A 27,278-nucleotide genomic window follows, 5' to 3' on the forward strand; every position below is an offset into this window, starting at 1 on the left:
TTGGAGTGTGTCTGTGGGGATTTGCGCCTATACGGTCATGAGAAGAGTGTTTGTGAGGTCAGGCGCCAAACCTGCATAAAAAAAAATCCCGACTCACGGTTCACATTCCAATTCATCTCAAAGGTGTTTTAAAGGGTTCTGGTAGGATTTTGGAGTGTGTCTGTGTGGATTTGTCCCTGAAACCCTTTGAAGTGATCACATCTGTGAGGCGTCCATATACTTTCGGCCGGATCTGGTGTGTGTGTGATTTACGATCATCATTCGTCCCGTTCTAAAACTGCGAGTTCACGATGCCGACAGTAAAATATACGAGGGGCGCGAGAGGGGTGCGAGAGGGGCGCGGGCTGAGAGAGAGAGAGCCTGAGGGAGGGGGGGGTCAGGTTTCACCTCTGCATTCTAATTCATCCCATTACAGGCCACTGATCCCCCAATCAGCTCTGAGGATCGAATGACGGAGAAAAGCAGCAGATTGTGGATCAAACAATTAAAGTGCATTAAAGTAAATGGACCCACCTCTCTGTTCCACTTCTGCACCGGCCATCCCAACAACCGCGAGAGAGGGGGGGGGGGGGTGAAAGCAAAATAGAGAACAAGAAAGAGAGAGAGAGAATGAGCGGCAGAATGAGTGAGAGCGAGAGATAGAGAGGAAGAGAGTGAGAGAATGAGCGAGGGAAAGAGATAAAGAAAGAATGAGCGAGAGAGAGAGAAAGAATGAAAGAGCGACAGAGAAAGTGAGAGAATGATCAAGAGCGAGAGCGAATGTAAGAAAGTGAGAGTGAGAAAGAGTGTGAGGGAAAGAGAAAGTGAGAATGAGTGAGAGTGAGAAATAAGTGAGAGAACGAGCGAAGAGAAAGCAAGTGTGAGAAAGAGGGAGAGAATGAGAGTGAGAAAGGGGTGAGAGAGATAGAGAGAACGAGCGAGAGAGAGCGAGTAAGAGAAAGCAAGTGTAAGAAAGAGCAAGAGAAAGAGAGCGAGTTAGAGCGAGTGTAAGAAAGAGAGAGAGCAAGAATGAGCGAGACAGAATGAGTGAGAGAGCGAGAAAGTAAGAGTGTGAGAGAGTGCGAAAGAGTCATACAGTGATATAGAGAGAACGAGCGAGAGAGCGAGTAAGATAATAAGTGAGAGAGAGCAACACAAAGTGAGAAAGATAGCAAGAGTGAGAGAGCGAGAAATAGAGAGAGTTAAAAAAGAGAGAGTGTGAGCGATACGAGGGAGAGTAAGAGAAAAATAAAAAGTGAGAAAGGTAGAGAGAGAGAGAGAGAGAGAGAGAGAGAGACAGGGAGTGAGAGAGAGTGAGAGAGAGAGAGAACATAAATTAGTGGCGGCATTTGCAAATAAATTCCACATGAGTATAGAACCCATCATTTCGTGACCTTTCCACACATCGAGTCACATGATCTGCATTAAAATTAGCTCTACAAGCCCCGCCCACTACCCCGACCCACCCTGTGGGTATACAATCACTGAATGTAGCTCACTTGCTCCCCACCATACTGTGCACCCCAAAACCTCTGCCGTCTCTTCCCCGGGCTGTGCACAAATCTCATCAACTGGAAACACGCCTCTGTGCCAACTGGTTTGGAGTGTGTTGCAGGTTCGAATCTCGGCCGTGCTATCGACCAGCTGGGCGCCCAGACCGGCACAGCGGTCCACGTCCGAGGGCGGGACAGTCGAGCGGTTACAACCTGCGCTGGCCTGATGAGGGTTCACAAGGTATGCTTGGTTCACACTGTTCTCTGTGAGACTCCGCCCCCCACCGCACCTGACAGGTGAAAAGAAGCGCCAGACGACTAAATCAGGGGGAATAAAGTAAGGAACAGGAGCGGTCGATGGTTGCCTGTCGTTTCCGCTGGTTTCGGGTCGTCCTGCAAGTCCCGGGTAACAGGACCACGGCAGCCAGATTTGAACCCGGGTCTCTGAGGCCAGGCATACAGTCACTTATCATCACCCTCAGCACCACCACCACCACGCCGCTGACTCCAGCGAAGCAAACAAACACACTCGCGTCCCGGAGTGACTGGCAGCTCGAGGGCGACGTGCCCAGGGGACGACAGATGGCACAGACGCCAGCCGTCCATACGGCCGTTCAGACGTATCCGCTCGCTAATGCGCCACGCCAATCTGTCCGGGTGTCGGGAAGAGTCCGTATCCGCTGCGTATCCGTGAGACGTCCTGATCAGGGCTGCTGTGTGTCCAGGTGTGTGTGTGTGTGTGTGTGTGTGTGTGTGTGTACTTACTGTAGGGCACACACTCGTACTGAACCTCCAGGTACTTGTAGGTTCCGGGGCAGGGGTCGGGGAAAACGTCGGGACCTGCGACGACCGCGCACTGGGTCCGGTTGTTACACCTGAGAGAGAGAGAGAGAGAGAGATTATGACCACGCCCTGTCTGTATCAAATACACCTGTCCAGGGACTACATTTCCCACAATACCGTTCTGCTGCGCTCGCTGATAACTAGGGCTGGTCCCTGCGCACCCGGATTCCTGACAGGGTCATAAAGGAAACCCAGAGCACCTTAGTCAGGGTGGAGCTGAACCTCAGAGTAATCTTACAGTCACTAGTGGCATTTTTATCCAAGGGGCCTCGCTCAGGGGCCCGACTGTGGCTACTTGGCAAGGGTTGGGCCTTAAACCAGCAACTTTCTGAGGTACTAGTCCTGTACCGTCTATTAGAAGCCCTGTGAACGTCTGTGGGCAGGATAGCTCAGCGACTAAGATACTGGACTAGTAATCAGAAGGTTGCTGGTTCAAGCTCCACCTTCACCAAGAAGTCAATGTTGGGCCCCTAAACAAGGCCCCTAACTCTTAATTCGTCTTCGGTCACTGTGGCCGACACGTGCTTCACATAGAACCGAATTCCGATGCCTCCATCGAGACGCCGCTCTCGGCGGGTGTCCGTCGGGCTCCGGGGGGCCTCGCGGGCGCCGTTTAATTGCTCGCTAACGATCTTCGCGTATGGATTTTATACATCGACGTTTTAGCATAAATGCAGATCCGAGTGTGTGTGTGTGTGAGTGTGTGTGTGTGTGTGTGCGCGTTTTCCCGCACCGCCTTGGATTCGGACTTGGGGTTGCCATGGTAACTTGCCGAGTTGGAGATATAGCCGAACGTTAAGTCATATTTGATTTGTGTGAGTGTGTGAGTGTGTGTGTGTGTGTGGTGCATTGCATCGTGTGTACGGTTATAGACTCGGATGCCGTCTCACACACACACACACACTTTCTCGAAATATCCAGTGTGTGTGTGTGTGTGTGTGTGTGCACTAATTGCCGCGCTGACTGAGTGCGACAGTCGCACTCCCAGAGTGCCGCCGGGCATCTCTTGTTTCCGGGGCGACGGCCCTCGCGCGGCCGAGCGCGGTGCTCGGTTATGACCTAATTTAGGGAGAGGGAGCTGGATAGGGACACACACACACACACACACACGTACCAGCGCGAACATTCCGGCGCAAACACACACACGTCCGGAGACTCCGCGGCTGAGGAGCCGACTAGTCGACTGCCTAAAGGTGGAGACTGTGAACTAGACTGGGGTTGTTTGGTTTTTTTGGGTATGAGGGGGTGGAGCAGGGAACCAGGCGGGTTCATAGCGCATCAGAACCAGAACCAGGACTGGCCACTAAGAAGGTATATGGATGCAAGGACTACAAGGTCTTCGGTAGTTTGTGTGGAGCTCCCAACAACATTGCTGCTCCTGCTGCACTCATACCTGAGCAAGGTCTCATTGAGGTGCTGGGAATGACCCACGACCTGAACATCATTTGGTCAGTAGGGTCACCTACCAGGTATCCGGTATTAGGTGTTAGGTATCCGGTATCCGGTGGGTGCTTCGTGACCCCACTGCCTAGATGTTCGGGTGGTGGGCAGGAAGTTTAGAGCTGGAAGTAGAGGAGCAACCCACCACCCGAACATCTAGGCAGTGGGGTCATGAAGCACCTACCAGATACCTGTACCTAATAAGGTACCAATTGAGGGAGTAACTCCATACTGGAGACCATTGGTGTGATGTTGGGGCGTCCACTTGTTTTAGGCAATGACCCACCACCCGAACATTACCTGGTCAGCGGAGTCACCTATTGGCTACCTGTACCTAATAAGGCACCAATTAAGGGAGTAACTCCATACTGGAGACCATTGGTGTGATGTTGGGGCGTCCACTTCTGTTAGGCAGGTAGTTTTGAGCTGGAAGTAGGGGAACAACCCACTACCCAAACATCTAGGCAGTAGGGTCACGCAACACCCCCTGGATACCTGTACCAAACAATTATATAAATAAATATTTAAGTTCCAAACAAGGGAGCAAAGGAACTTGTTTTAGGCAGGTAGTTTCAAGCTGGAAGTAGGGGAACAACCCACCACCCAAGTATCATCTGGTCAGTGGGCTCACCTACCTGATACCTGTACCTAATAACTCCATACTGGAGACCATTGGTGCGATGTTGGGGCATCCACTTGTTTTAGGCAGGTAGTTTCGAGCTGGAAGTAGGGGAGTAACCCACCACTCAAACATCTAGGCAGTGGGGTCACGAAGCACCTACCAGATACCTGTACCTAATGAGGGAGCAACTCCATACTGTTGGTAAGGCGTCCTCTTGTTTCAGGCAAGTAGTTTCGAGCTGGAAGTAGAGGAAAGACCCACGACCCAAGAAGCATCTGGTCAGTAGGGTCAAGAAGCACCTACCGGATACCTGTACCTAATAAGGTACCAAACGAGGGAGCAACTCCATACTGGAGGACGTTTAGCTGGTAGTTTTGAGCTGGAACTTGAGGAACGATTATCTGGTCAGTGGAGTCACCTACCAGATACCTGTACCTAATAAAGTACTGAACAAGGGAGCAACTCTATACTCAAGGTTGTTGGCGTGATGTTGAGGCGTCCACTTGTTTCAGGTAGGTAGTTTTGAGCAGGACGGTGCCTGCGTGGCTGCTGTTTTATTGATGCGTTTCATATTGGATAATTCTCCACTGCTAGCTGCGAGGCGTGACAAATTTACACAATATTGCCGAGCTTTTCAACATAAAGGAGGGAAAAAAAACCACGCATAAACGCATTAGACTTTCTTAGAGACATCAGTCTAGCGCTGCCTTATATTCCTGCCTCGTACCCTCCGCTGGAAATTACATTTTGACGTACTTCCCGCCCTGGCACTAATGCACGGATTATCCGCCTTGGCATCGGTGAAGGATGGCATGAGAGTGCATCATAAAATTTAGCTTTACAGATGAAGGACTGCGTGAGGCGCTTGTGAGGTTGTTTTGACAGTGATTGATGGCTCCAGCCGGAGACAACGGAGCCTTGATTGCGGAGAGTTTTCTGCCGACGTGCAAGAGCGCTGCAAGAAGTCTGAGGCTTCCTTCAAGCAAGGGGTGAGAACTTACCCCAAGGGAGGGAGTTCAAATCTCTCGGGGACTTGTTCACGGGCGATGGGAAGATGGACCGTGAGATCGACTGTGGGTTAGTCGATCTATGTACCCACCCTTACCTATAGCCAGGAGCTTGGCGAAATTTGGAAACGAGTTGTCTCCGGGGGGTTGCTGGGCATACCCTCCTTGATCAGGTGAGGCGTTTATCGAGCCGGGAGGAGCTCGGAGTAGAAACGCTCCTTCACGTAGAGAGGAGCCAGTCGACCTGGATGCCTGCTGGATGCCTCCCGTTGGAGGGGGAGGAGGCTCTGGGGCAGTTTAGAGACTTTTGATCACAGTTACGTCGATCGGAGTGTCTCTCTTTCTTTTTTCCTGCACATTCCAGCGTCTCGGGGAAGGAACGTCTTCGAACCTGTCGCTGATGAATGTGGAAGTCTGTTTTTGATGTCTCTTCAACGAGGGTGTGTTTATTCTCCATCAAGAGGATCCGAGAAGATCCGAGGTGATCCTCCCTCGATTGATGACTTTCTAATTACCTTTTCCTATCGATTACTCCATGGAAAGTCACTACCAGCGGCGCGCAATCACACACACACACACACACAGGGCCTCGATCAAACGATCTCAAGGCTGACAAAAAGAGAATGCTCAAAGGTCAAGCAAAACCAGCGAGCGAGGAAGATAGTGCGAGAGAGGGAGTTGGGAGACGGGAGCTAGAAGAGAGATAGGACGATGATATGGAGAATGATAAATGATGCCCGATGCCAACCGCTGTTTCCATAAAAAGCAATGAGGCATAGAAAGAGAAAGATGGAGCTGAGGAAAGGTGAAGGAACCAAGGAAGACGTGGTTAGCAATCGACGATCCAAGTCAGGTGGCAATTTTTGACCTGGATGCAGATCGTAAGCCTTTTTGCTCCCCCTATATCCTAGTCTACGGTGCTCTGGTGTCTCCTGCCACTTACACATCAACATCTTTGCCTGCTGGATACCCGGCCAGGTCGATACTGCACCACCCGGCACCCTTCTGTAGTCACTACACCCCTCTTACGACCAGCCAGCGATAGCTTCTCACAGAATCACATGCTTTACATGTGCTGCCCCTCATCAGACCCTCATGAGACATGACCAGTTCCCTGTGTAAGTGTGTTTACCTGAAGCCCATGATCTTATAGGCGTCGGGCAGGTAGCAGCGCGTGTTCTCCATCTGCGCCGGGTCGGAGTCGCAGATCTTGTCGTCCGTGCGCCCGTAGTTGGCGCTCTCGATCATGATGACGTCCGTGCCCGGGCAGCGCAGCTCGATGGGGTAGCCCTCACACGAAAGTTCCCGGCGCACCACGGCCATGGGCACGGGAGCGCGACTCAGCACTGTGGACACACATGACAAAATCGAACGGTACAAACGTAGAAATACACACGTGGACATTTTGATCGAGCTGGCCGTGTGCCTGATGGAGCAGGGGGTGGGTGGCAGCACCAGCAGGTATGTCCTGTAAAGCAATGTAGGCTGAATCTTTCCACAATATTGTGTACGGTAGATTATTCGTGCTCCTGCATTCAGCAAGCTTCTGTTACTTGGAACAAAGAGGTGAGCCCTGCTCCGAAGAACCGATCCTGGTCATCTATTTACCTGCTGTTTTCTTGTCCCAACTTTTACAGAGATGCCGTTTCTTCTTCTTCACACTGCTGGAAGGGTCCTACTGAAGCAAAGTGCATTCTTAACAGGGCGGTAAGTAATTACGCCCGGGTCTGTCTTGTCCTATTTAATCGATTACGTTTGGTTAACTGGTTGATTGAGTAACTTGAGTGGGCATTTCTCTCCATGAACGATCTGGCAACTGAGAAGCTCCGATTTCCTTAAATCTTCATATTTATAGATTCATAAGTTCATAGGTTCGACACCCTGTGTGCTGAGGGGTCCGAGCCCCTCGTCAGAGGTCCGTTAGAGTTCGTACATTCCCAGCCATCGTTCGCGGATCGGCACCCGCTTTCTTCCCCTCTTTCTTCTTTAGACCAGCCAGCGATGGCTTCCCACGGAGAGTCGCACCTTGTATGGATTGCAAAAAAACAACAGAGCTCCTGGTCATTCCCAGCCGTAGGTTCCCTGTCAAATACGACCGAGGGGCATTGTGCCCGTAGAAAAGAATGAAACAAAAGCTTCTGCAGATACAGAACGTGCTGATTAAAGACTAGTCGGCTCCAAACAATAACAATATGGTCAAAAGACGGCTGCAAGGACGAGTGGTGGTCTCTAAACTACCTTTCAGGAAGGTACACAAGGCAAAATGAGACTTGCTTTGGAGTTGGGTACTTGCACGAATCATCTACACCCTAACCCTAACCTTTACCCTAACCCTAACCCTAACCTTAACCCTAACCTTAGCCCTAACCCTAATCCTACATCATTCTTTAATGCCTCTGGTTTGGATCAAACAACCTCAAAGCTTTGCAACAACAACTAGAAGACAAAAGAAGACCCAGGAGTGCCGCCTGGCATGGGTTATCAACCCTAAACCCCATCAAGTCTTTCTGTAGGCACACAAAAAAAACGCTATACCATTCGGTTCTTCGATTCTAGCTTTTCTGCCTGCGTTCTCCGACACCCTCCACCTCTCGCCGAGTCTCTTTCACACACATACACTTCCGAAAAAATCCACTGACAAAACTTGAAGGATGAGAATGACACCAGGCTGCCTGCATTAATTAAATCCATGCTGGGAAAAGAAGCTAATTAAAACCCGCGCTGACTGACGGGACAAGGAACCAATAGAGCATTAGAGAGATAAGCTGTCATCCAATCAGGATTAGGCATTCGAGTGATGGTGCCCTGCGCCTCTCCCCTGGGACTCGGCTCGCCGCTCTACATTTATTCCCAGCCAGCAGGCTTCCCTACGCACTTTATTAGAAACACCCGGCTCGACTCGGCTCGGCTCGGCCATTTTAGGAGCTACACTTGCTGCGGGTAGACAACTACTGACTGTATTCAAATGGCGCAGACCAAATGATGCACTCAAACCACAACAACCATGTTGGTGTCATTGCAGTGTTAAGAAGAGTCCAAGACCCAAAGAACTCTGGTCAGCAGGGGGTCAGCAACATGACCAGAGCAACAGGGACTACGGTCGGTAATCACACCTACACATCGAGAAGGAAGCTGCAGCTCATAAATCGGTCCATCCCGAGTAGACAAAGGTGCGTTATGTGTTTGCGATGCACCAGACATCATTTCTTTACGACCGGCGCCGCTGTTCGAGGCCCCTCAAGATGAGTGCAGGCGCAAAAATAAAAATGAGAAACAGAGCGAGAGAGCGACAGGCGAGGGGGTAAAAAACCAGCTGTGAAAAGACAGTCGAAGGGTGAATTAGACACGGCATTCGTCTCACGTCCTCAAACCCAGTCGGTCCGGGCCAATTCCCCAATGTCCTGTGAGCTTTAAGCGTTAGCCGTTAACCAGAAGGTCCCCTTGAGGACACACACACATAAACAAGGTGTCTAGACACCGAGAGCCAGGCTGAGATAATTGATCTTTTAGGTTTAGTTCCATCTAAAGGGTCCCGAAGTATTGGATGAATTCATCGCTTACCTATTGCGCTAGCCCTATGACCTTGCTATCGGCCAGCCTGGGGGGTCTACACGGAAACGATTGGCTATATCAGCAGGAGGAATTAGCCCGGTCGATCTCCCAGCGGCCTCATTACAGTTTAGGATTCTAAATATACGGATAAGTCGCTCCAGGTCGCTCCAGGTGGACGGTACTCTACATATCACGGCTCTGTCGGCAAACCTGCTTTTCCCTGAAGCCGCGATACTGGTCTGCTCGGGTCATTTCGGTCCGGTCGTCCACTGGTGTGCACTCGGTGTCACGGCATTTGGGGGTGTCTTATTTACGACCACCTTGGCACCTCCACAGGCAGTGTGACGACCCCTTTTCCAGATCGGTCCCCACATAGTGGAACCACTACGGTTTGGTCGTACCTGCTGGTGTGTTGCCACCCCTGCTCTCAGATGCCATACGTCAACAACGTCCAGAAATGCAGACGACTTCTCTAATGCAACGTGGCTTCATCATCAGAGGTCACGGGTGCTACACTGCCTGCCTGAAGCCTTGAGCAGCATGTTTAATCAAGCAAGAAGTATTTATACTGTATGACGTTTGAAGATCTTACCCAGCGTGACGGGCGTGAAGAAGGCGAAGAGAAAGAGTAGATGCGTCGCCCACATGACCCCCAGTGACCCCATTGTCCTTTGCTCCGACTGGCTACCAGAGCTGGGTTTCGTGAACCTCAGAGCCATGGAGATCTTCTCGGACACATGTACCTACAACATAAACACGGGGAGAAAGATCAGAATTAGAACATCTACGGCATGACCATCATAATTAGGTCCTCCTCTTGAACGCCTTTGAGACACCAATGAGCCAAAACGTTAGGACCACCTGCCGAGACGCCTGAATGAGTCCTGCGGGTAAACGATGCACCTGACGGCCGTCCACGCTATCTATCCAGGAGCAAACAGAATTAGTCGGACCAGTCGACCTTCTTCTCTTGCTCGGATGTCCAGCTCCTTGTGCAGTCCTACATGGACAAGGGTTCAATACCCTGAGTGTCGTTTACCTCACCCGGATTGAAAGCTCTTCTGCGCCTTCCCCCCCCGGGATCCGACTCGCCGCTCTACATTTATTCCGAGCCAGCAGGCTTCCCTACGCACTCGGCTCAGCTCGACTCGGCCATTTTAGGAGCTACACCTACTGACGGTAAGCCGTCTGTTGCTTACTGCTGACCCCACAACAATGCACTCTACCGTGTCATTACCATGTTGGTGTCATTGCAGTGCTGAGAAGAGTCCATGACCCAAAAGTCAGAGTGGTCAGCAGGGGGTCCAGAGCAACAGACCGACTACGGTCGGTAATCACACCTACACATACCAGACGGCAATGAGTCTTGGCAGCCCAACAACCTCCCTTTGCTGTCTCCAGTCGTCTGGCCATGACGACCCTTATCGTAGTCACTCCGGTCTTTACGCGCCACCGTGTTGCCTTCCATGATTGTCATCCCACCATCCTTCAAGAGTTCCTTAACGTATTCCAGCCCATTGGTTCTCAACCAGACCCCCTCAGGGGGGCTCAGTGAGCCTAGAGGGGGGTCGCATTTAATTGAGAGTAAAAAAGATGGGGAAATCCATAGGCTGCCAACATACAACTCTACTCTTAACCACCTATAGTCAACAAACGCCGACTACCATCAGCTCCTACCATCAGCTCACCACGACATCAACCACAGTCACCAAACACCAAGAACTACCCATGAGCAGGACCACAACACCTTTAGTCAACATCATGTTCCGAACAAGTCAGTGGACGCAACAATGCAGCCAAACCCCTCAGCATCCGCATCAGCACTTCGCCGGGTCATATCAAGGGAATACGATGTAAAAAACGCCCATCAGATACGACAGCATCTATCGACCGGCGCTGTGTGTGTGTGTGTGTGTGTGTGTGAAAGACAAAAGCATTTCCAGCACCATTCCATACCGACGCAGTATGGTGCCGTTAGCCTAGCGCACAAGCGATCTGCTTAATGAAATTCCACTGCACCACCACCTTCCCCCTCCGAAAAACACACGGGTACACACTCGTATTACATTTCTAACTTCATAACGCAGACACTTCAGTAACACCACACACACACACTCACACACACTCACACACACTCATTACATATGCAGCGAACATCCTAAACCTATTAAATATAAAGCACTCGGCCAGCGTCTCATTAAACCCCCATAAACCCTCGACTGTGGGATTAAAGACTTTCTCTTCACTCGCACTGACAAAACAATCGGCCTTTTCATTCTTCTCTGCCCGACACGCCAACAAACGCCGCCGCCACCACCACCACCGTGGTTTGATTGATGATTGTGTAACTCAACTGAACAGGGAGGACTGGACCAAACGGTACCCGAGGTTAGAAGTAGGGTTAGGATAAGATAAGGGTTATGGTTACTCTCAGGTTAGGGATAAGGTAAGGGTTAGGGTTGTGGTTACTCTAGAGTTACTCTAAGTTTAGGGTAAGGGTTACGGTTACCCTTGGGTTAGGGTTAAGGTATAGGTTAGGATTACAGTTGCTCTAGGGTTAGGGTAAGGGTTAAGGTTAGGGATACAGTTATGGTAAAGGTAAGGGTTGGGGTTAATGTAAGGGTTAAGGTTAGAGTTACAGTTACAGTTAACCTAGGGTTAGGATAGGATAAGATAAGGGTTAGGGTTAAGGTTACTCTAGGGTTACTCTAGGTTTAGGGTAAGGGTCACGGTTACCCTTGGGTTAGGGTTAAGGTATAGGTTAGGGTTACAGTTGCTCAAGGGTTAGGGTAAGGGTTAAGGTTAAGGATACAGTTACGGTTAAGGTTAGGGTTAGGGTTGGGGTTAATGTAAGGGTTAAAATTAGAGTTACAGTTAACCTAGGGTTAGGATAGGATAAGATAAGGGTTAGGGTTACGGTTACTCTAGGGTTAGAGTTAAGGTAAGGGTTAGAGTTACAGATACCCTAAGGTTAAGGTTAGGGTTAGGGTAAGGTTAGGAGTTAAAGTAAAGTAGGGGTTAAGGTTAGGGTAACAGTTACCCTAGGGTTAGGGTAGGGGTTATGGTGAGGGTTACGGTTACCCTTGGGTTAGGGTTGGGATAGGGTTAGAGTTAGATTTACCCCAAGGTTAAGATAGGGTAAGGGTTACAGTTACCCTTGGATTAGGGTTAGAGTAGGGTTAAGGTTGGGGTTACAGTTACTCTACGGTTAAGATAAGATAAGGGTAAGGGTTACGGTTACTCTAGCGATACTCTAGGGATACTCTAGGGTTAGGGTAAGGGTTAAGGTAAGTAAGGGGTTACAGTTACCCTTGGGTTAGGAGAGGGTTGAGGGAAGGTGTTAGGGTTACGGTTACCCTAGTAGGGTTACCGAGTAGGGTTAGGCACAATGTTAAGGTTAAAGTAGGGGTAAGGGATAGGGTTAGAGTCCTTACACAGCGTCAAAGACCCCACCCCCTTTTTTATTCCCGTCTTTTCCCACCCAGCAGACTAGTGCCCGTTATGTATGAGTTTGGTTATATGTATGTTTTTACCTCAGTCATTTACATTTACATTTAGCATCCGCTTTTATCCGAAGCGACTGGCAACAGTGCACGTGTAGCCGCTAAAATGCTAATCCTAGGACGTGCTTTCGGTCGCACCAAGCTATTAACGGCGCGCTAATTGAATGCTGTGTGAATGATGGGCGTTTTAAACACGCTAGCCACAGTAATTGCCGTAAACGGCGCTCGCCGGTCACTATGAAGCAGATAATAGGCTAATTAAGCGATTACGGATAGCAAGCGGCGCGGTGGCTGATGCTAAATCATAACACGGCGGCGGCACGGGCTGACAGAAAGAAGTAGAATAGAATGAACATCCTAGCTACCTTACCTGCAGAGCTAATCACAACTCAATCAGCTCGCTTCTGATAGCCGCCGCCGCCGCTAATCAAAACGACCACTCTGGAACAGATTTTTTACGTTTACGATCAGGAACAAGCCAGATTTTAGCCGTTCGTAACTCGTTCCGCTTCAAAATACAATCTGCGATCGACGATCTGCTGACTCGAGGCAGCAAATCAACCCCAAAACATTACTGAGCCTCCTCTACGTTTAACAGCAGACTGTTTTCCTATAACTGAAGCAGACAGAGGGTCCCGTTTCAGTCAGGCACTGGACTCCGTTATTCATCATCACTGTGCAGCGCCTTCGGCCAGCCAGCAGAGGCCGCCGGTGCAGCAGGAACGAGTCGAGCTGACCCTTCCTCTCTGACCTACTTTAAGTTAGGTGATCTTTACTTAAGTGGCAACCAGGAAGGGGCAGGGCTTGAACCAGCAACCTTCTGATTACAAGTCCAGTAGTTTAACCACAAGGCTACCGGCTGTACGGTACACGCAGAACTAGGATCACGTTTCTGGAATTGACCTGGAGTACCTTTGCGTACGCGGCATCGCTATTCCGCTTAGGCTCCGTGAGGTCGACACACACACACACACACACACACACACACACACAACCCTGAGCTCATAATAGATACTGTGTTCAGTGCTACCCTGTGTGCCGCCTGCCAATAACCGCAGCGATCGCCTGATTCATCTTTTATTGCTTTCCTCTCTGTATTTTTAACGCGCCGCACTTAGCATGAGCCGCGGAGAGAGGAGCTATTCATGCGCCGAGCGACCGACACACAAACACACACACAAAGCACACAAAGGCACTTCCTCATACACACACCGCGCCGGCGAATATTGAGAAACGGCTCCCGCTGCGAGCACGTAGCGACACATCGCGACCGCAGCGCCTACACCCGCTCCCAAAACCCGTTAAGATTAGCCTCGTTTTTTTTCGCTTCTGCGCGGGTTCTTCCCCGACGCCCGCTCGTCTGCGATCACGCAGGATGCTGACAGAACACGCGAGGAAAGAAACATTAGCAGTTTTCTATCGCGGCGCTGATTTGCATATTGCAGCCGTCTGGGATAGCGCTGTTCCACCGCCACAACAGTGAGATCAGAAATAACAAGCGGCGTTCTGTCACCACGGCACCCAGACCGGCACAGAAAGGGAAACAAGGACATGTTCTGAGTTTAGATCAAGACTCATATCTAACGTTTCTGCTCGAATACCCTTGACCTGCGACACCGACAGCTGGACGTTATGTTCCAAAATGCCTTGATAATCTGCCTGAGACAATCTGAGCAAATCAACCCCAAAACATTAATGAGCCCCTTTCAGTTTAACAGCAGAGATGGTGATTAGTAAGCAAAGCGGTTAGTAAGCCAGTAATCCCAGCTTTGATTTAAGGCTGTGTCCTAAACGTTGAGACTTTATTCAAACTTAAGGATAATAATGAACCGTCGCATGCTAATATTTAGTACAGTACTATGTAGTTTGGGACACAGCACGTCTCACGTTTGTCGGGGTAAATTTCCGTCTCTGAGGGACAAATCTGGAGCCAGAGCTAACATCCCCTTATAAGCTGGATCTTTGGTCGACCACTGGATGAGAGAGAGACCCGGCGAAAGAGGGTGATGCTTGGTCCGTTTTAGTTTCCAGATGTGTCCCAAATGGCCAAATGTTTAAGGACGCCTCTTTTAGTACTGAATTCAACACAGGAGCAGTGGTAGCTCATCTGGTTCGAACCCCACCTCTGTGAGGTTGCCACTCTCGGGCCCTTGGACTGTGTACGGTCCAGATTTAAAAGTATTTGGCAGCTTGAGAGCATCCAGGACGCCTAATCGGAGAAGAATCACATGGGATTTGAGAGGTTGGGTTTGGACCCAAACTCCACCGGCGGTTCATCGTAGAGGAAAACAACCCTCAGCTCTTCTTTCGGATGGGAAGTCGATGGGCAGCCGCTGGAGTGAAATATCCAGCTTGATTATCTAATGAAGACACGCCGGCGTTATCCACCGTGCGCTGCCTGATTCAGCAAATCGGAGCGTCTAATTAAGTCGGTTTCATTAATTAAACACAGCGAGCGTTCGCCGTGGGTTCGGGAGTTGGACACACTTAAATATTGATGCGTTTTCTTCCGTCCGAGCTCTAGAACAAGCGACCCACGACTTTGCAGCAACAATAAGGTTCGTTATCATGTTCTAGTCCCACATTCCGCCCCACTCTCCGGTGTTGTGTGTATTCAAACACAGACCGAACGCAGCAGCTGGGCGTCGTCGCGGTCCCTTAAAAAAAACAGTCCACGCAACGGGCGACTGATTATTTGCGTAGCAAGAGCGCCGACAATCAGACAACGGCGGAAGCTTCTAATCAGAGCTCGCGGTCTGCAATCAGTGACTCCGGCTGATGTCGGAGACAGAAAGAGATTGCGAGGACGAGGCCAGACAGCGGCGCGGACCTTCCGTGGTCGGGAGCCGATCGCAGGAACCGGTGGGCTTACAGTAAGAGCCTCAGAAGAACGTGGACGTCGAGCTTTTTGTGTAGTAGAGAAGAGGCAAACCTGTACTGACAAACACCAAGTTGCGCAAACACTTGCACACTATCTGGCCAAAAGTATTCGGACACCTGAGCAAGAGCTTGTCGAAAAGAAATGGGTGGTTTGGAGACCAGGTTATGGAAGCCAGATGGAGCTGGTCTGAGGATAGGAAGAAGGAGCTGAGCAGGAGGTGCTTGGTGAAGACATGACCCACTGTGGCACCCACTAATGGGAAGAAGCATTTTGATGTTCAAGTGCCTCTATAAACGCTGAAGAAAGGAAGACCATGGCGGTCAACTCCTTGGAAGGGTTAGTCCTTCCAAACCAGGGATGGTTGGCTCCCATCCTGGGGGTCTGGTGCTCTCATGTTTTGTCACTTTTGGTGGCCTCCAGGGAGGCTTCTGGCTCCTTGGACTGGAACTCCCTACCAGGAGGTGCAGAGCTTGGGAGTTCTAGGTCATAGAGATTGGCGGTAATCAAGGTTATTGGGTTGCTGACGTTCTGCCTCTCTTGTGCGATCGCTCAGGATAGTCCTCATGAATGTGTTACCACCTAGTTCTCACTTTTAGTTATGATGTCATAACTAGAGGGAGGAGCCTCGTGTCACTCTCGGCAACACTGAAGTCTTACTATTACTACGTTACCTCAAGGTGGTTCTGATGGGAACCTGTAGGTAACGATGCCGCCCCTGCTGGGACTGAATGATGCGGAACCCTGGTTCCTCTCGAGGTTCCTACCCCGCCGCCGTCGCCCTCGGGTGCCCGACAGGGTGTTCTGTCCTGGATGCTCTCAAGCTGCCAAATAAGTTTGAATCTGGACCGTACACTGTCCAGGAGCCCAAGAGTGGCAACCTCGCAGAGGTGGGTTTGAACCAGATGAGCTACCACTGCTCCTGTATTTAATTCAGTACTAAAAAAGAGGCGTCCACAAACCGTTCGGGACACGTCCAGAAACTAAAACGGACCAAGCATCGCCCTCTCTTGCATAGTCTATCTATCTCTCTCGCCCAGTCTCTCTCTCTCTTGCTTAGTCACTCTCTCTCGCCCAGTCTCTCTCTCTCTCGCCCAGTCTTTCTCTCTCACTTAGTCTCTCTCTTGCCCGGTCTCTCTCTCTCTCTCGCTCGACCGCTCGCTCAGGTTGTTTTTGTGTTTGTGTGTAGTTAACGTTAATAGTCTGCTGCTTCCTCCTGGAATACGGTAGGTAGAAAAAAATACCCACGAGCCCCTGCAGCTTGCAGCAAATACTCTCATAGTCCCCGAGCACTACGTGTGTGTGTGTGTGTGTGTGTGTGTGTGTTAAACTAGTCCACGCTGGGCGTACTCCTCCCCCGGCGGACTCGCCTCTCTTTCTATAACGCTCAGCTTGTTAAGTGTTGAAAATCCGACCTCGGGAGACGAGGAGGACGAGCAAGAGAGAGAGACAGGGAGAGAGCGAGACAGAGAGAGAGAGAGAGAGAGAGAGAGAGAGAGAGAGAGAGGGGCGAGGGAGGGGTACGCCAAATTTCAGGCGAGAGGCACACAAGCGTGACGTACAAAACACGAGGCACCTGCGAGCACCGCCGACATAATATCGAATTAAACACCTCACACACACACACACACACACACACAATGGAATATCTGTCAAACACTGTCTCAAAGGAAGTGTGTGTGTGTGTGTGTGTGTGTGTGTGTGTGTGTGTGTGTGTGTGTGTGTGTGATTTCTCATTGTTTTGGGCAGAAAGGCCCGTACCCATGGCATGTTATTAATGGGCACAATAGCTTGGGTTTGACTCACTTGCTGAAAGTCCAGTGTGTGTGTGTGTGTGTGTGTGTGTGTGTGTGTGTGTGTGTGTGTGTGTGTGTGTGTGTGTGTGTGTGTGTGTGTGTGTGCCCTGTTTTCCGGCTGATTGATACATCCTGCTTATTCAAAACACACACACACACACACACACAGAGGCATGTGGGACATTAATACTGAGTTGACCCGACATCAAGTATCGTCCGTCTGTGACTGTGCATGTGGGGATTTGTGGCCGCTCGATTGAAAAAGCACGTGATCTTTGTGGGTATACAACTACTGACTGTCACCACTTTTGAGTCGGCAGAGCACTTGGTGCAGCAGTGTTGTTGGGATCTCTGGAGCCTGGCCGCCAGACGTACCTTTCAGGACAAGCAAACAGTGTGAAGGCCACAGAAACTGACGCCGATCTGCTTTGGGCTGTTTTGACCAGGGTCAAAAAAGATTGGACGCAGCCCGGTAGACGGGGTTTCCTGTGGAAGGTCCTTACCGAGGTCCTACAGGATCGTGAGGAAAATAAAATCCCCCCCCCCATCAGGTTTGGGGACGTTTCCTCCCCCCTCTGGCTCGTCTCTGGATCCCGTACCTTGGCCAAAAGTATTGGGACACCCATCCAGTTCAACCTGGAATTGAAGTCCAGTATCCTGCACAGAGCCTTGACCTTGACTCCAAGGGTCAGAAGCCTTTACATAGAGGTCATACAGAGGTCATTGCCCAACAAGCTCAAGGTCAGGTCTTCGAATATGACCCGTCACTAGATGTCAACCCGACTGGACGCCGATGGAAGACCCGAGAAGTAAGGGAGCGAGGAAAGCCCTTCTCCGGTTGTGCCAATGTCTTCCAACACCTTGGTGGAAAAGCGTCCATCATCCTTCTCCTTTCTCCGTCCGGGTTCTCCTCTCTCTCTCTCTAATTGGGTGTGTTATAGGATCCAGGATCCAGGATTCAGCGCAGTGAGCATCACGGTCACGGATGGATGCACAGGCCATAAAAAAAGAGACACAGAGAGACCGAGAGCGAGAGAGGGAGAAGATTCGGACTGCAGGCAATAACACGGAGAAATTGCTAAAGAGGAGCTTTCTGTGGGGAGTGAGACAGGACTAAGTGAAAGACTGAGGGGTGAGGGTTGGGGTTGGGGGAGTAAGGAACTCAGAGGTCTCACCATCTACAGTCCATAACATTTTTGAAATTCAAGAAGAGACCAGTGAGTAAAGAGTGGAAGTCTTATATTCCGCTAGCACACCAGCGCCGAGATTCTGGGCGCCATCTATCGGGCATAATTGGCAGTACCTTGCAGGGCAGGATAACCGCCTGTACAGAGTGCATAGGTGGACAAGGGCTCCGCTAAGGGCTGCGAGCAGTCGTCGGAGGGATCCTCCAGCAGCGGAGGCCAAACTGGGAGACACAAAACCCAGCCAATGCAGACGTTGAGGCTCACTCCAAAAAAAGGCTGCCTGCCTCCTCTGGGGTCATCCAGTCCTGAGAGAGAGCAGGTATCCCAACGTGTTGAGGGAGAAGCCACGGTAAATAGAACCACTTCCACCTGGAGCGAATTAACACTCAAGCTCAGTCGAGGAGCCGACATGGCAAGGCAGAAGGATATGATTCTGTACCCGTGCCCTGCTGCTGATCTCCACGGCGGGAGGATCTCTGAGTCTGGTTCCTGTGGTAAACCTGATGTATCTTGGTAAAGGATTTTAGGAAGTGCGACGTGGACTGGTTTGACGTCTCACAGGGTCAGCGGCGAACGAAGGAGGGAACCGAACTCCACAGGGGGGGCAGGAGTGAGGGATGAGGACATCTCATTAAGGAAAAAGCAAGTGACTGGAATACAGCAGGTCTAATTAGGTCGCTACCCCGAGTAAGATTGCTCCCCGCGGGCGACACGGTGGGCACGGTTTTGGATGCAGCCGGAGAATTACTCCCGCGTGCAGAGTAAACAACGTCCGGGTTACTTATGGGACGACCCGAACTGGACCTTCCTGCCGTCTCTGCTAGTCCCTAACGAGGCCACACGAGCACCAGGAGCCGGAATTTATGCAAATGATGCCAACATCCCAAACTGAGCTGATGTAACAAGGGGGTAAACACGCCTCCGTCCAGGAGTGGAAGCATCCAGAGTTTGAGGAACGCTGAGAGAATGAAGGACGATGGAGGGGTGGGGTGGTGAGAGAGAGCGTGAGAGAGCGAGGGAGTCCGACTGCCTTCTTAAACCGAGTCCCTGAGGAGCGTCACATCAGATCAACACAAACTCGGCCCGTTATATCCTGTACAACAAGCCTACGGTCAAGCGTCCACAGACTTTTGACTACATGGTGTATGGGTATACAATTACTGACTGTAGCTCATGTCTTGCCCAATCTAAAGGGACCACCATACAGCCACCACGGGCAATGTTCAACACCGGACTAACAGGACACCTTGGCACCGTTCTGGTGTAGTAGGTGCAGCAGTGTTGTTGGGATTTTTAGATAGTTAGAGACTCCAGTTTCTTCATCCAGAGTTTTATGACCCGACGTTGTATGGACACACCCTACGATGTCATGACCACCGGTCAGTAGGGGTCCTATGGAAGACCTGAACAAGTGAGGGGACAAAGTAAAGTGTAGGTTTTGCAACTGAGGAGCCGGCAAGAGTGGGAGGACATGATCCTGTAACTGTGCCCTGCTGCTCATCTCCACAGAAGGAGGAGCTCGTAGACCTGCCACCTCTGATTCCTGGGTCCTACGGAAGTCCAGAACAAATGAGGAGACCACCGGAACTCAACCACCGGAACTCCTGAGACCACCAGAACTCCTGAGACCACAGGAACTCAACCACCGGAACTCCTGAGACCACCAGAACTCAACCACCGGAACTCCTGAGACCACCAAAACTCCTGAGACCACTGGATCTCAACCTCCGGAACCACCAGATTCTCTGAGAATTATGAGCATCATTAAAAGGAAGTACGTGATTGGACCTGAAAATCTAGTATTTTTTTCACGTCCAACTGGGAACTGGCGCACTGGGCCTCACTAAAGATCACTCAATCAGTATGGAATGAGTTTTAGTGCTCTGTCGAGTCCCAAATAAATTGGCTTTTAATGAATTGAGTCGCATTGTGGTGAAATATCTGCTGCTTTTATCTCAGCGGCCGTAAACGTTATATCGCGGCCCTTTCTGCCTCTTTGAGGACGGACCGGAGTACGGATATAACCGACGTCATTTAGGTCCATTTAAGTGACATTAACGCTCAGCCTGTTCCGACAGACTCCTGCAGGACGTTAAAGAGACGCCGTGTTCTATCATTAGGACTCTTTTATTAGGATGGATCCCATTACTGGGTGCTACAAACGCCCCGGGAACCTCCATACGGTTTATACTTCAAACGGTTGGTAATATACGCCCATCGGCCACGACATTCCAGTGGCACAGCAAGGGAACAGTCAGTTCTGGATAAACACAAGAGCCAAATCTGGATGGCCAGTCGACTGGGTCTTGATGGGGTCATGGGCACCCAAGGATCTGCAGTGAGTGCCCATGCTGACCCTTCACTACAGGCCAAGTGAAGGGAATGTGAGCATCAGAACCGGACCCTGGAGCAATGGGAGACGATGGCCTGGTCTAATGCCACCTACTTGGGGAGGGAATGGTACCAGTACGCTGGCGAACGCAGGGTAATGAAAAACCTTTCTGCTTGGTCGTCATTGGTCTGGACCCAACATGGTTTAGGTGTCTATACCCTACCAAAAGTGTCTCTCGATGGGCACATAGGCACCAGAACTGGAAAACAACTCCATACCTTGATGGGTCAGACCTGTTTTAAGGTCTTGAGTTCAAACCTCAAAGGTGCTACTAGCCTGGACATTAGATGGAGCCCAGATACAGGTATCTCTCCAAGATACAGAGGAACCACCGATGAGACCAAGGTGACGTTTGGTCATCATGCACAGTGTCATATGGTGGTGAGGGGGTGATGATCTGGGCTTGCTTTGCTGCCACATGACCTGAAAAGCTTGCAGTCATTGAGACGATGATGCACTTCCCTTAACTCCAAGGTCCTTGAGCCCAACGTGAGGTCAGAATTGGGTCAAGAAACCTTACAACCACCTCAAGAACTCCAACACCAGCAGATCAACATCTGAATGACTCAAGAAGAAAGCCCAGACCTCAACCCTGTCGAGAACCAAGAGACGATAGATAGACACTTCCAGAAGGAACCGTTCACTTTAGGTTATTGTTGTTCAGGGTGGTTCTACATGTTCTTGAAATATTGGGTGCACTTTTAGGGGTTAGGGTTAGGGTTAGGGAGGGAATGGTACCTTCTGCTTGGTCATCATTGGTCTGGACACAGACTACCTAGCTAAACATGGTTTATTTGTCCATCCCCAACCCTAACCCCACCTGGTTCTTCATCTACTGTACTCAATTATTTGGGATTCTGGTCGTACCCTGAGGTTATTTGTTGAGGAACAGAACTGGTCCACACTGAACACTTCCGCCATCGTTTCCTCAGATTTAGCGCCGGACTAACGAACCTATAGTTCTGTAAAACAATCACAGGGGACACGGTCCAACCCTGCTTCACCAAAAAGTGTCCTTATTATTCTAAATATATAACAACCGTCTTCCTGCCTTTCAAAACGACGCGCATTATTCTGGCTTTAAATAAAGACGCCGCCCGAGGACACGCCCTCCTGCGCCGTTCATTACCGCCAGCCAAAGAAGAGGAACATTGTCCCTGATTCCGACACAGCGCCCGAGCCAGGAAGGGGCCGTCGATCTGCGGGGCCACCAAACCTCGGAGCGGTCGATCAATCACCGGGCTGCTTCATTCCCTCGGAACGGGTCCATCACTGCTACAGTCAGGTTACCTGAAGTACATGGTAGCTCTGCTGCACCGAGAACGTCACCGGTACCAATACAGCACCCACTGTGATGTCATAACCTCTCAAAGAAGGATCCACCAACCGAACGTCATCTCAAGTAAGGATCTCAGCTCTGCTACCAACAGGCCGGATTGACGTGACATAACTGCGAGCGGTCCAGCCTTAAGACGTTTGCCAACATAGCTGACGTCCTAGATGCCAGAACAACAAAGCAGACGCCAGTTCTGCTACTCCGAGTGGGCAGAACATTAAGTCTAAACCAGGAAACACCGATTCATCCATCACGGAGTCAGGAAAAGGCTCCGAGGCGACGCCAGCCGAACCCATTCACAGGCTGGCACCCGCTCTGAGAAAACAAACAACAGGCTAAAAAACAGGGAGCTGTGGGTGTTTACTGCCTAGAGATGAGACGAGCTTTCTACTCACACATGAACCCACGGTAATACCCGTCCAGTACCCGTCCAGTACCCGTCCAGCGCCACCACAAACACCAAACGTGTGTTAAACTGAGACGTGGCTCTACAAACCGTCCATAAATACATTTAAACACGTCCAGTTCCTCCAAATGATTGTCAATCTATGCATGAGGCATGACCAGGCGGCAGCAGATTCGCTGCTACCGGTCAGTCGGGCGCCCCCTAGTGCCACTAGTCTGCTGGGTGGGAACAAAAAAGACCGTACGAATAAAGGGTGGAGGAACGTGGAGATCAGTGTGTGACTCTCCATGCGCAAGACCGACCTCACGCGCCAACCCACCGAAATACGGGTGCAGCGGAAGGTAATTAGCTACGCTACATCTGTGTGGCAAAGTCAGGCCAGGAAGGTCTCTTCACCCTGGCACTGGCATCAGCGCTAACAGAGATCATTGATGTGCTGCAGGGTTCTGGATGCACCACGTCTCTGTTTGGAATGCGCCCTCGTTCCCCGCCTGGTACACGGGAACTGCTCTGAGCTCTGAGCTCTGAACTGCCAGGAACCCGCCACCCTCTCTGTTTGGGGTCAGAGCGTCCTGTTTAGACTGACCCCCGAGGCTCCCGTTCCTCATCCTGAGCTCATTCTGAAGATCCTAAAGATAACAAGCGGTCGGAAAACACCGAAACAGGCGGTTCTAAAGTATTCGGACACTCGACCATGAGTTGTACGACCTCTTGTGAGGAGGCTTCACAAGACTGAAGTGTATCTGTGTATCTGTATGGGAATTTGTGCCCACAAGGTCAAGCCGCACTGGGAGGTTGGAAGCAAATCCCTTTTCCTTAGGGGGTGTCCTAATACTTTTGGTCTATATAGAGGACACAGTTATGGCACAGACTTTAAGACACTTAAATGTGAGAAGATCAATCTCACTAACAAATCAACGGCCTACAATGGTCATAACATTAAAACCACCTCCTTGTTTCTACACTCACTGTCCATTTTATCCATATAGAAGCACTTTGTAGTTCTACAATTACTGACTGTAGTCCATCTGTTTCTCTACATGCTTTGTTACCCCCTTTCATGCTGTTCTTCAATGGTCAGGACCCCCACAGAGCAGGTATTATTTAGGTGGTGGATGATTCTCAGCACTGCAGTGACACTGACATGGTGCTGGTGTGTTAGTGTGTGTTGTGCTGGTATGAGTGGATTTTTAAACACCTCACTGTCACTGCCGGACTGAAAATAGTCCACCAACCAAAAACATCCAGCCGACAGCGCCCCGTGAGCAGCGTCCTGTGACCACCGATGAAGGTCTAGAAGATGACCGACTCAAACAGCAGCGATAGATGAGCGATCGTCTCTGACTTTACATCTACAAGGTGGACCGACTAGGTAGGAGCGTCTAATAGAGTGGACAGTGAGCGGACACGGTGTTTAAATCCACTCATACCAGCGCAACACACACTAACACACCACCACCTAAATAATACCTGCTCTGTGGGGGGTCCTGACCATTGAAGAACAGCATGAATGAGGGTAACAAAGCATGTAGAGAAACAGATGGACTGCAGTCAGTAATTGTAGAACTACAAAGTGCTTCTATATGGTAAGTGGAGCTGATAAAATGGACAGTGAGTGGTTATAATGTTATGGCTGATCAGTGTAGAGAGGGTTAAGGGCCTTGCTCACAGTGGCGCTCAACCTTTAGCCCGAAGCTCTGCCCACTAGGCTCCCACTGTTCCATACAGAGTGAGAGCTCAGCGCTTATGGTACTAGACTGGTCAGAAGGTCGTATGTCACATTTCGCATTGCTTGTCACTGCTAAATTAGGACGTAAACACGGACCGACATGGCACACGCATCAGAGTCGGTCATTACGCCCCGAGTAGAGCAACGCCAGCCTATCTGGCGTGAGCCACCCTGGAGCTAATCCATCCATTATCCGTCTCTCTGTGGACGGCACGGAGCCGGGACTGCGCCTCTTCTGGAAATGGGTCAGGGAGGTAAACGAGGGTACAAAAAAATAATGCAAGCGGTGCCGCCATAGAAGTGGCGAGTGTGTCTGCGCCAACCAGGCCGGGCCGGGCCGGGCATGCCAGTCTCGGCACCTTAAATCAAGGTCATGTGGAACTGGTGCTGTTGGATGGATGCTGGAGTCAAGGCTGAGTGTCTGAGTGTGAAGAAGCTGCCATACCAATACACTTCCCACAGTGTGTGTGTGTGTGTGTGTGTGTGTGTGTGTGTGTGTGTGTGTGTGTGTGACGAAGTCGGACTAGAAACGTGCGGTGGCCATAAATTAATGACACGCCGTGAGCGCCTCGCCTCTGATAAACAAATTAAGCCGATCATCTTATCATTACATCAAGAGCTGACACACACACACACACACACACACACACACACACACACGCGAGCGCGCAGAACGACGCCCATTAAAACACCGAGCACGACACGCAGTGAAGCAGCCTGTCACACACACACACACACACACACACACACACACACACACACACACACACACGCACACACACATAAGCCCTCATACAGCCGCCGACACAAACACAGAAGCGCAAATTATGACGTCAGAATCTTCCGCACGTCCGAACATCCATCGCTCACTGATTGCGCGCATGATCATACGCCATTCATATTCGAACCCCAGCCTCCGAATCGCACTCACCTCATCTTAGAAAGCACAGGACGGGTCCCGAGCGGCGTCTCCCGTCCACCGCAGCGTCCGAACGCGTCCTGTATTAGTCCAGACCGGAGCGCAGTGGCGCGGACGCTCGGTGTATCCACACACCGCGGTTCGGGTTTTCGGTGTTTTCCTTTATTCTGTCAATCCCGAGCACCGGAGCACCGGAGCACCGTCCTCATCCTCGGCTTCAGCCTCATCCTCACGACCAACATCCCTCCCGCAACCGCGTGAACGCGCACGCCGCTCGCTCGCTCGCTCGTGAACGCGGAACGGAACGCTGATGATGATGCTGTTACTCAAAAGCGAGCAGGACGCGGAGGAGCCGGAGAGGAAATAAAGCCAGTCAGAGCCAGGGAACAGGGCTGGTGGGTGGGTGGGTGGGTGGGAGGGAAGATGGGAGGATGGGTCAGAGTCGAGGTGTACGCGGGCGCCCTCTGTCGGCCGCGCATGCGCAGTGCACTCAAACTCGACCTTGCCTTCACCCGCTTTACATAACCCTCCCGGCTGGACCCGAGGTTTAAGGTTTTGAGGTTTGAGGTTTAAGGACTGGGGTTCAATTAGCATCACACCTAAGAACCTAAACATCTGTGATATCTGTGTGCAAACCACAAATCAGAAAAAGTTGGGACAGCGCGGAAAATGCGAATCAAATACACTGACTTCGACTTTTATTCGATTGCAGACAGGATGGACCTGAGATGTTTCATGTCATGTTTGTTAATAACCATCCATTCCTGCATTTCAGGTCTCCATTACATTCCAAAAATGTTAAGACGGGGGCAATTTAGAGCTAGTAATGAGGTGCAAATAAATAAATAGGTAATAAAGTAATCCACAAAATCCTGAGCATCCAGGAAAGGCTGAGAGTCTCTGATGAGTAAAGATGATCAGAGGATCCAGTTTGTCCACAAATGTGTGAGAAAATGATTGAAATGTTTAAAAACAATGAAGATTGGAAGGGATTTGCATGTTCTCCTTCTACAGTGCAGAATATCATTAAACCATTCAAGGAATCAGGAGGAATTTCAGTGTGTAAAGACCAAGGGTGCAAAACTGTCATGGTATGGTGGTGTGTCAGTACCAGGGTGTATCATGGTATGGGGGTGTGTCAGTACCAGGGTCTGTCATGGTATTGGGGTGTGTCAGTACCAGGGTGTATCATGGTATGGGGGTGTGTCAGTACCAGGGTGTATCATGGTATGGGGGGGTGTCAGTACCAGGGTGTGTCATGGTATGGGGGTGTGTCAGTACCAGGGTGTGTCATGGTATGGGGGTGTGTCAGTACCAGGGTGTATCATGGTATAGGGGTGTGTCAGTACCAGGGTGTATCATGGTATTGGGGTGTGTCAGTACCAGGGTCTGTCATGGTATGGGGGTGTGTCAGTACCAGGGTGTGTCATGGTATGGGGGTGTGTCAGTACCAGGGTGTATCATGGTATGGGGGTGTGTCAGTACCAGGGTCTGTCATGGTATGGGGGTGTGTCAGTACCAGGGTGTATCATGGTATGGGGGTGTGTAAGTACCAGGGTGTATCATGGTATGGGGTGTGTCAGTACCAGGGTGTATCATGGTATGGGGGTGTGTCAGTACCAGGGTGTGTCATGGTATGGGGGTGTGTCAGTACCAGGGTGTATCATGGTATGGGGGTGTGTAAGTACCAGGGTGTATCATGGTATGGGGTGTGTCAGTACCAGGGTGTATCATGGTATGGGGGTGTGTCAGTCAGTATCAGGGTGTATCATATTATGGGGGTGTGTCAGTACCAGGGTGTTTCATGGTATGGGGGTGTGTCAGTACCAGGGTGTATCATGGTATGGGGGGGTGTCAGTACCAGGGTGTATCATGGTATGGGGGTGTGTCAGTACCAGGGTCTGTCATGGTATTGGGGTGTGTCAGTACCAGGGTGTATCATGGTATGGGGGTGTGTAAGTACCAGGGTGTATCATGGTATGGGGTGTGTCAGTACCAGGGTGTGTCATGGTATGGGGGTGTGTCAGTATCAGGGTGTGTGATGGTATGGGGGTGTCAGTACTAGGGTGTATCATGGTATGGGGGTGTGTCAGTACCAGGGTGTTTCATGGTATGGGGGTGTGTCAGTACCAGGGTGTATCATGGTATGGGGGGGTGTCAGTACCAGGGTGTATCATGGTATGGGGGTGTGTCAGT

At 50.7% G+C, this 27,278-nt stretch overlaps 1 protein-coding gene across 3 annotated transcripts in view; it reads right to left on the minus strand.

Annotated features, from left to right (window-relative positions):
• Positions 1 to 25,414, minus strand: part of adgrl3.1 (adhesion G protein-coupled receptor L3.1) — a 63,615-nt gene extending 38,201 nt beyond the window's left edge. For all 3 annotated transcript variants that reach the window (XM_063008586.1, XM_063008585.1, XM_063008584.1), the window contains exons 1-5: positions 25,095 to 25,414; positions 9,529 to 9,679; positions 6,517 to 6,730; positions 2,238 to 2,347; positions 514 to 528 (exon numbers count right to left, since the gene is read on the minus strand). In XM_063008586.1, the coding sequence (XP_062864656.1) occupies positions 514 to 528; positions 2,238 to 2,347; positions 6,517 to 6,730; positions 9,529 to 9,655 (466 nt within the window). In that variant the 5' untranslated portion in view covers positions 9,656 to 9,679; positions 25,095 to 25,414. The remainder of the gene's footprint in view (positions 1 to 513; positions 529 to 2,237; positions 2,348 to 6,516; positions 6,731 to 9,528; positions 9,680 to 25,094) is intronic.
• Positions 25,415 to 27,278: the final 1,864 nt, after the last annotated feature.

The sequence above is a fragment of the Trichomycterus rosablanca genome, chromosome 14, assembly GCF_030014385.1.
Source record: "Trichomycterus rosablanca isolate fTriRos1 chromosome 14, fTriRos1.hap1, whole genome shotgun sequence".
Lineage (NCBI taxonomy): Eukaryota > Metazoa > Chordata > Actinopteri > Siluriformes > Trichomycteridae > Trichomycterus > Trichomycterus rosablanca.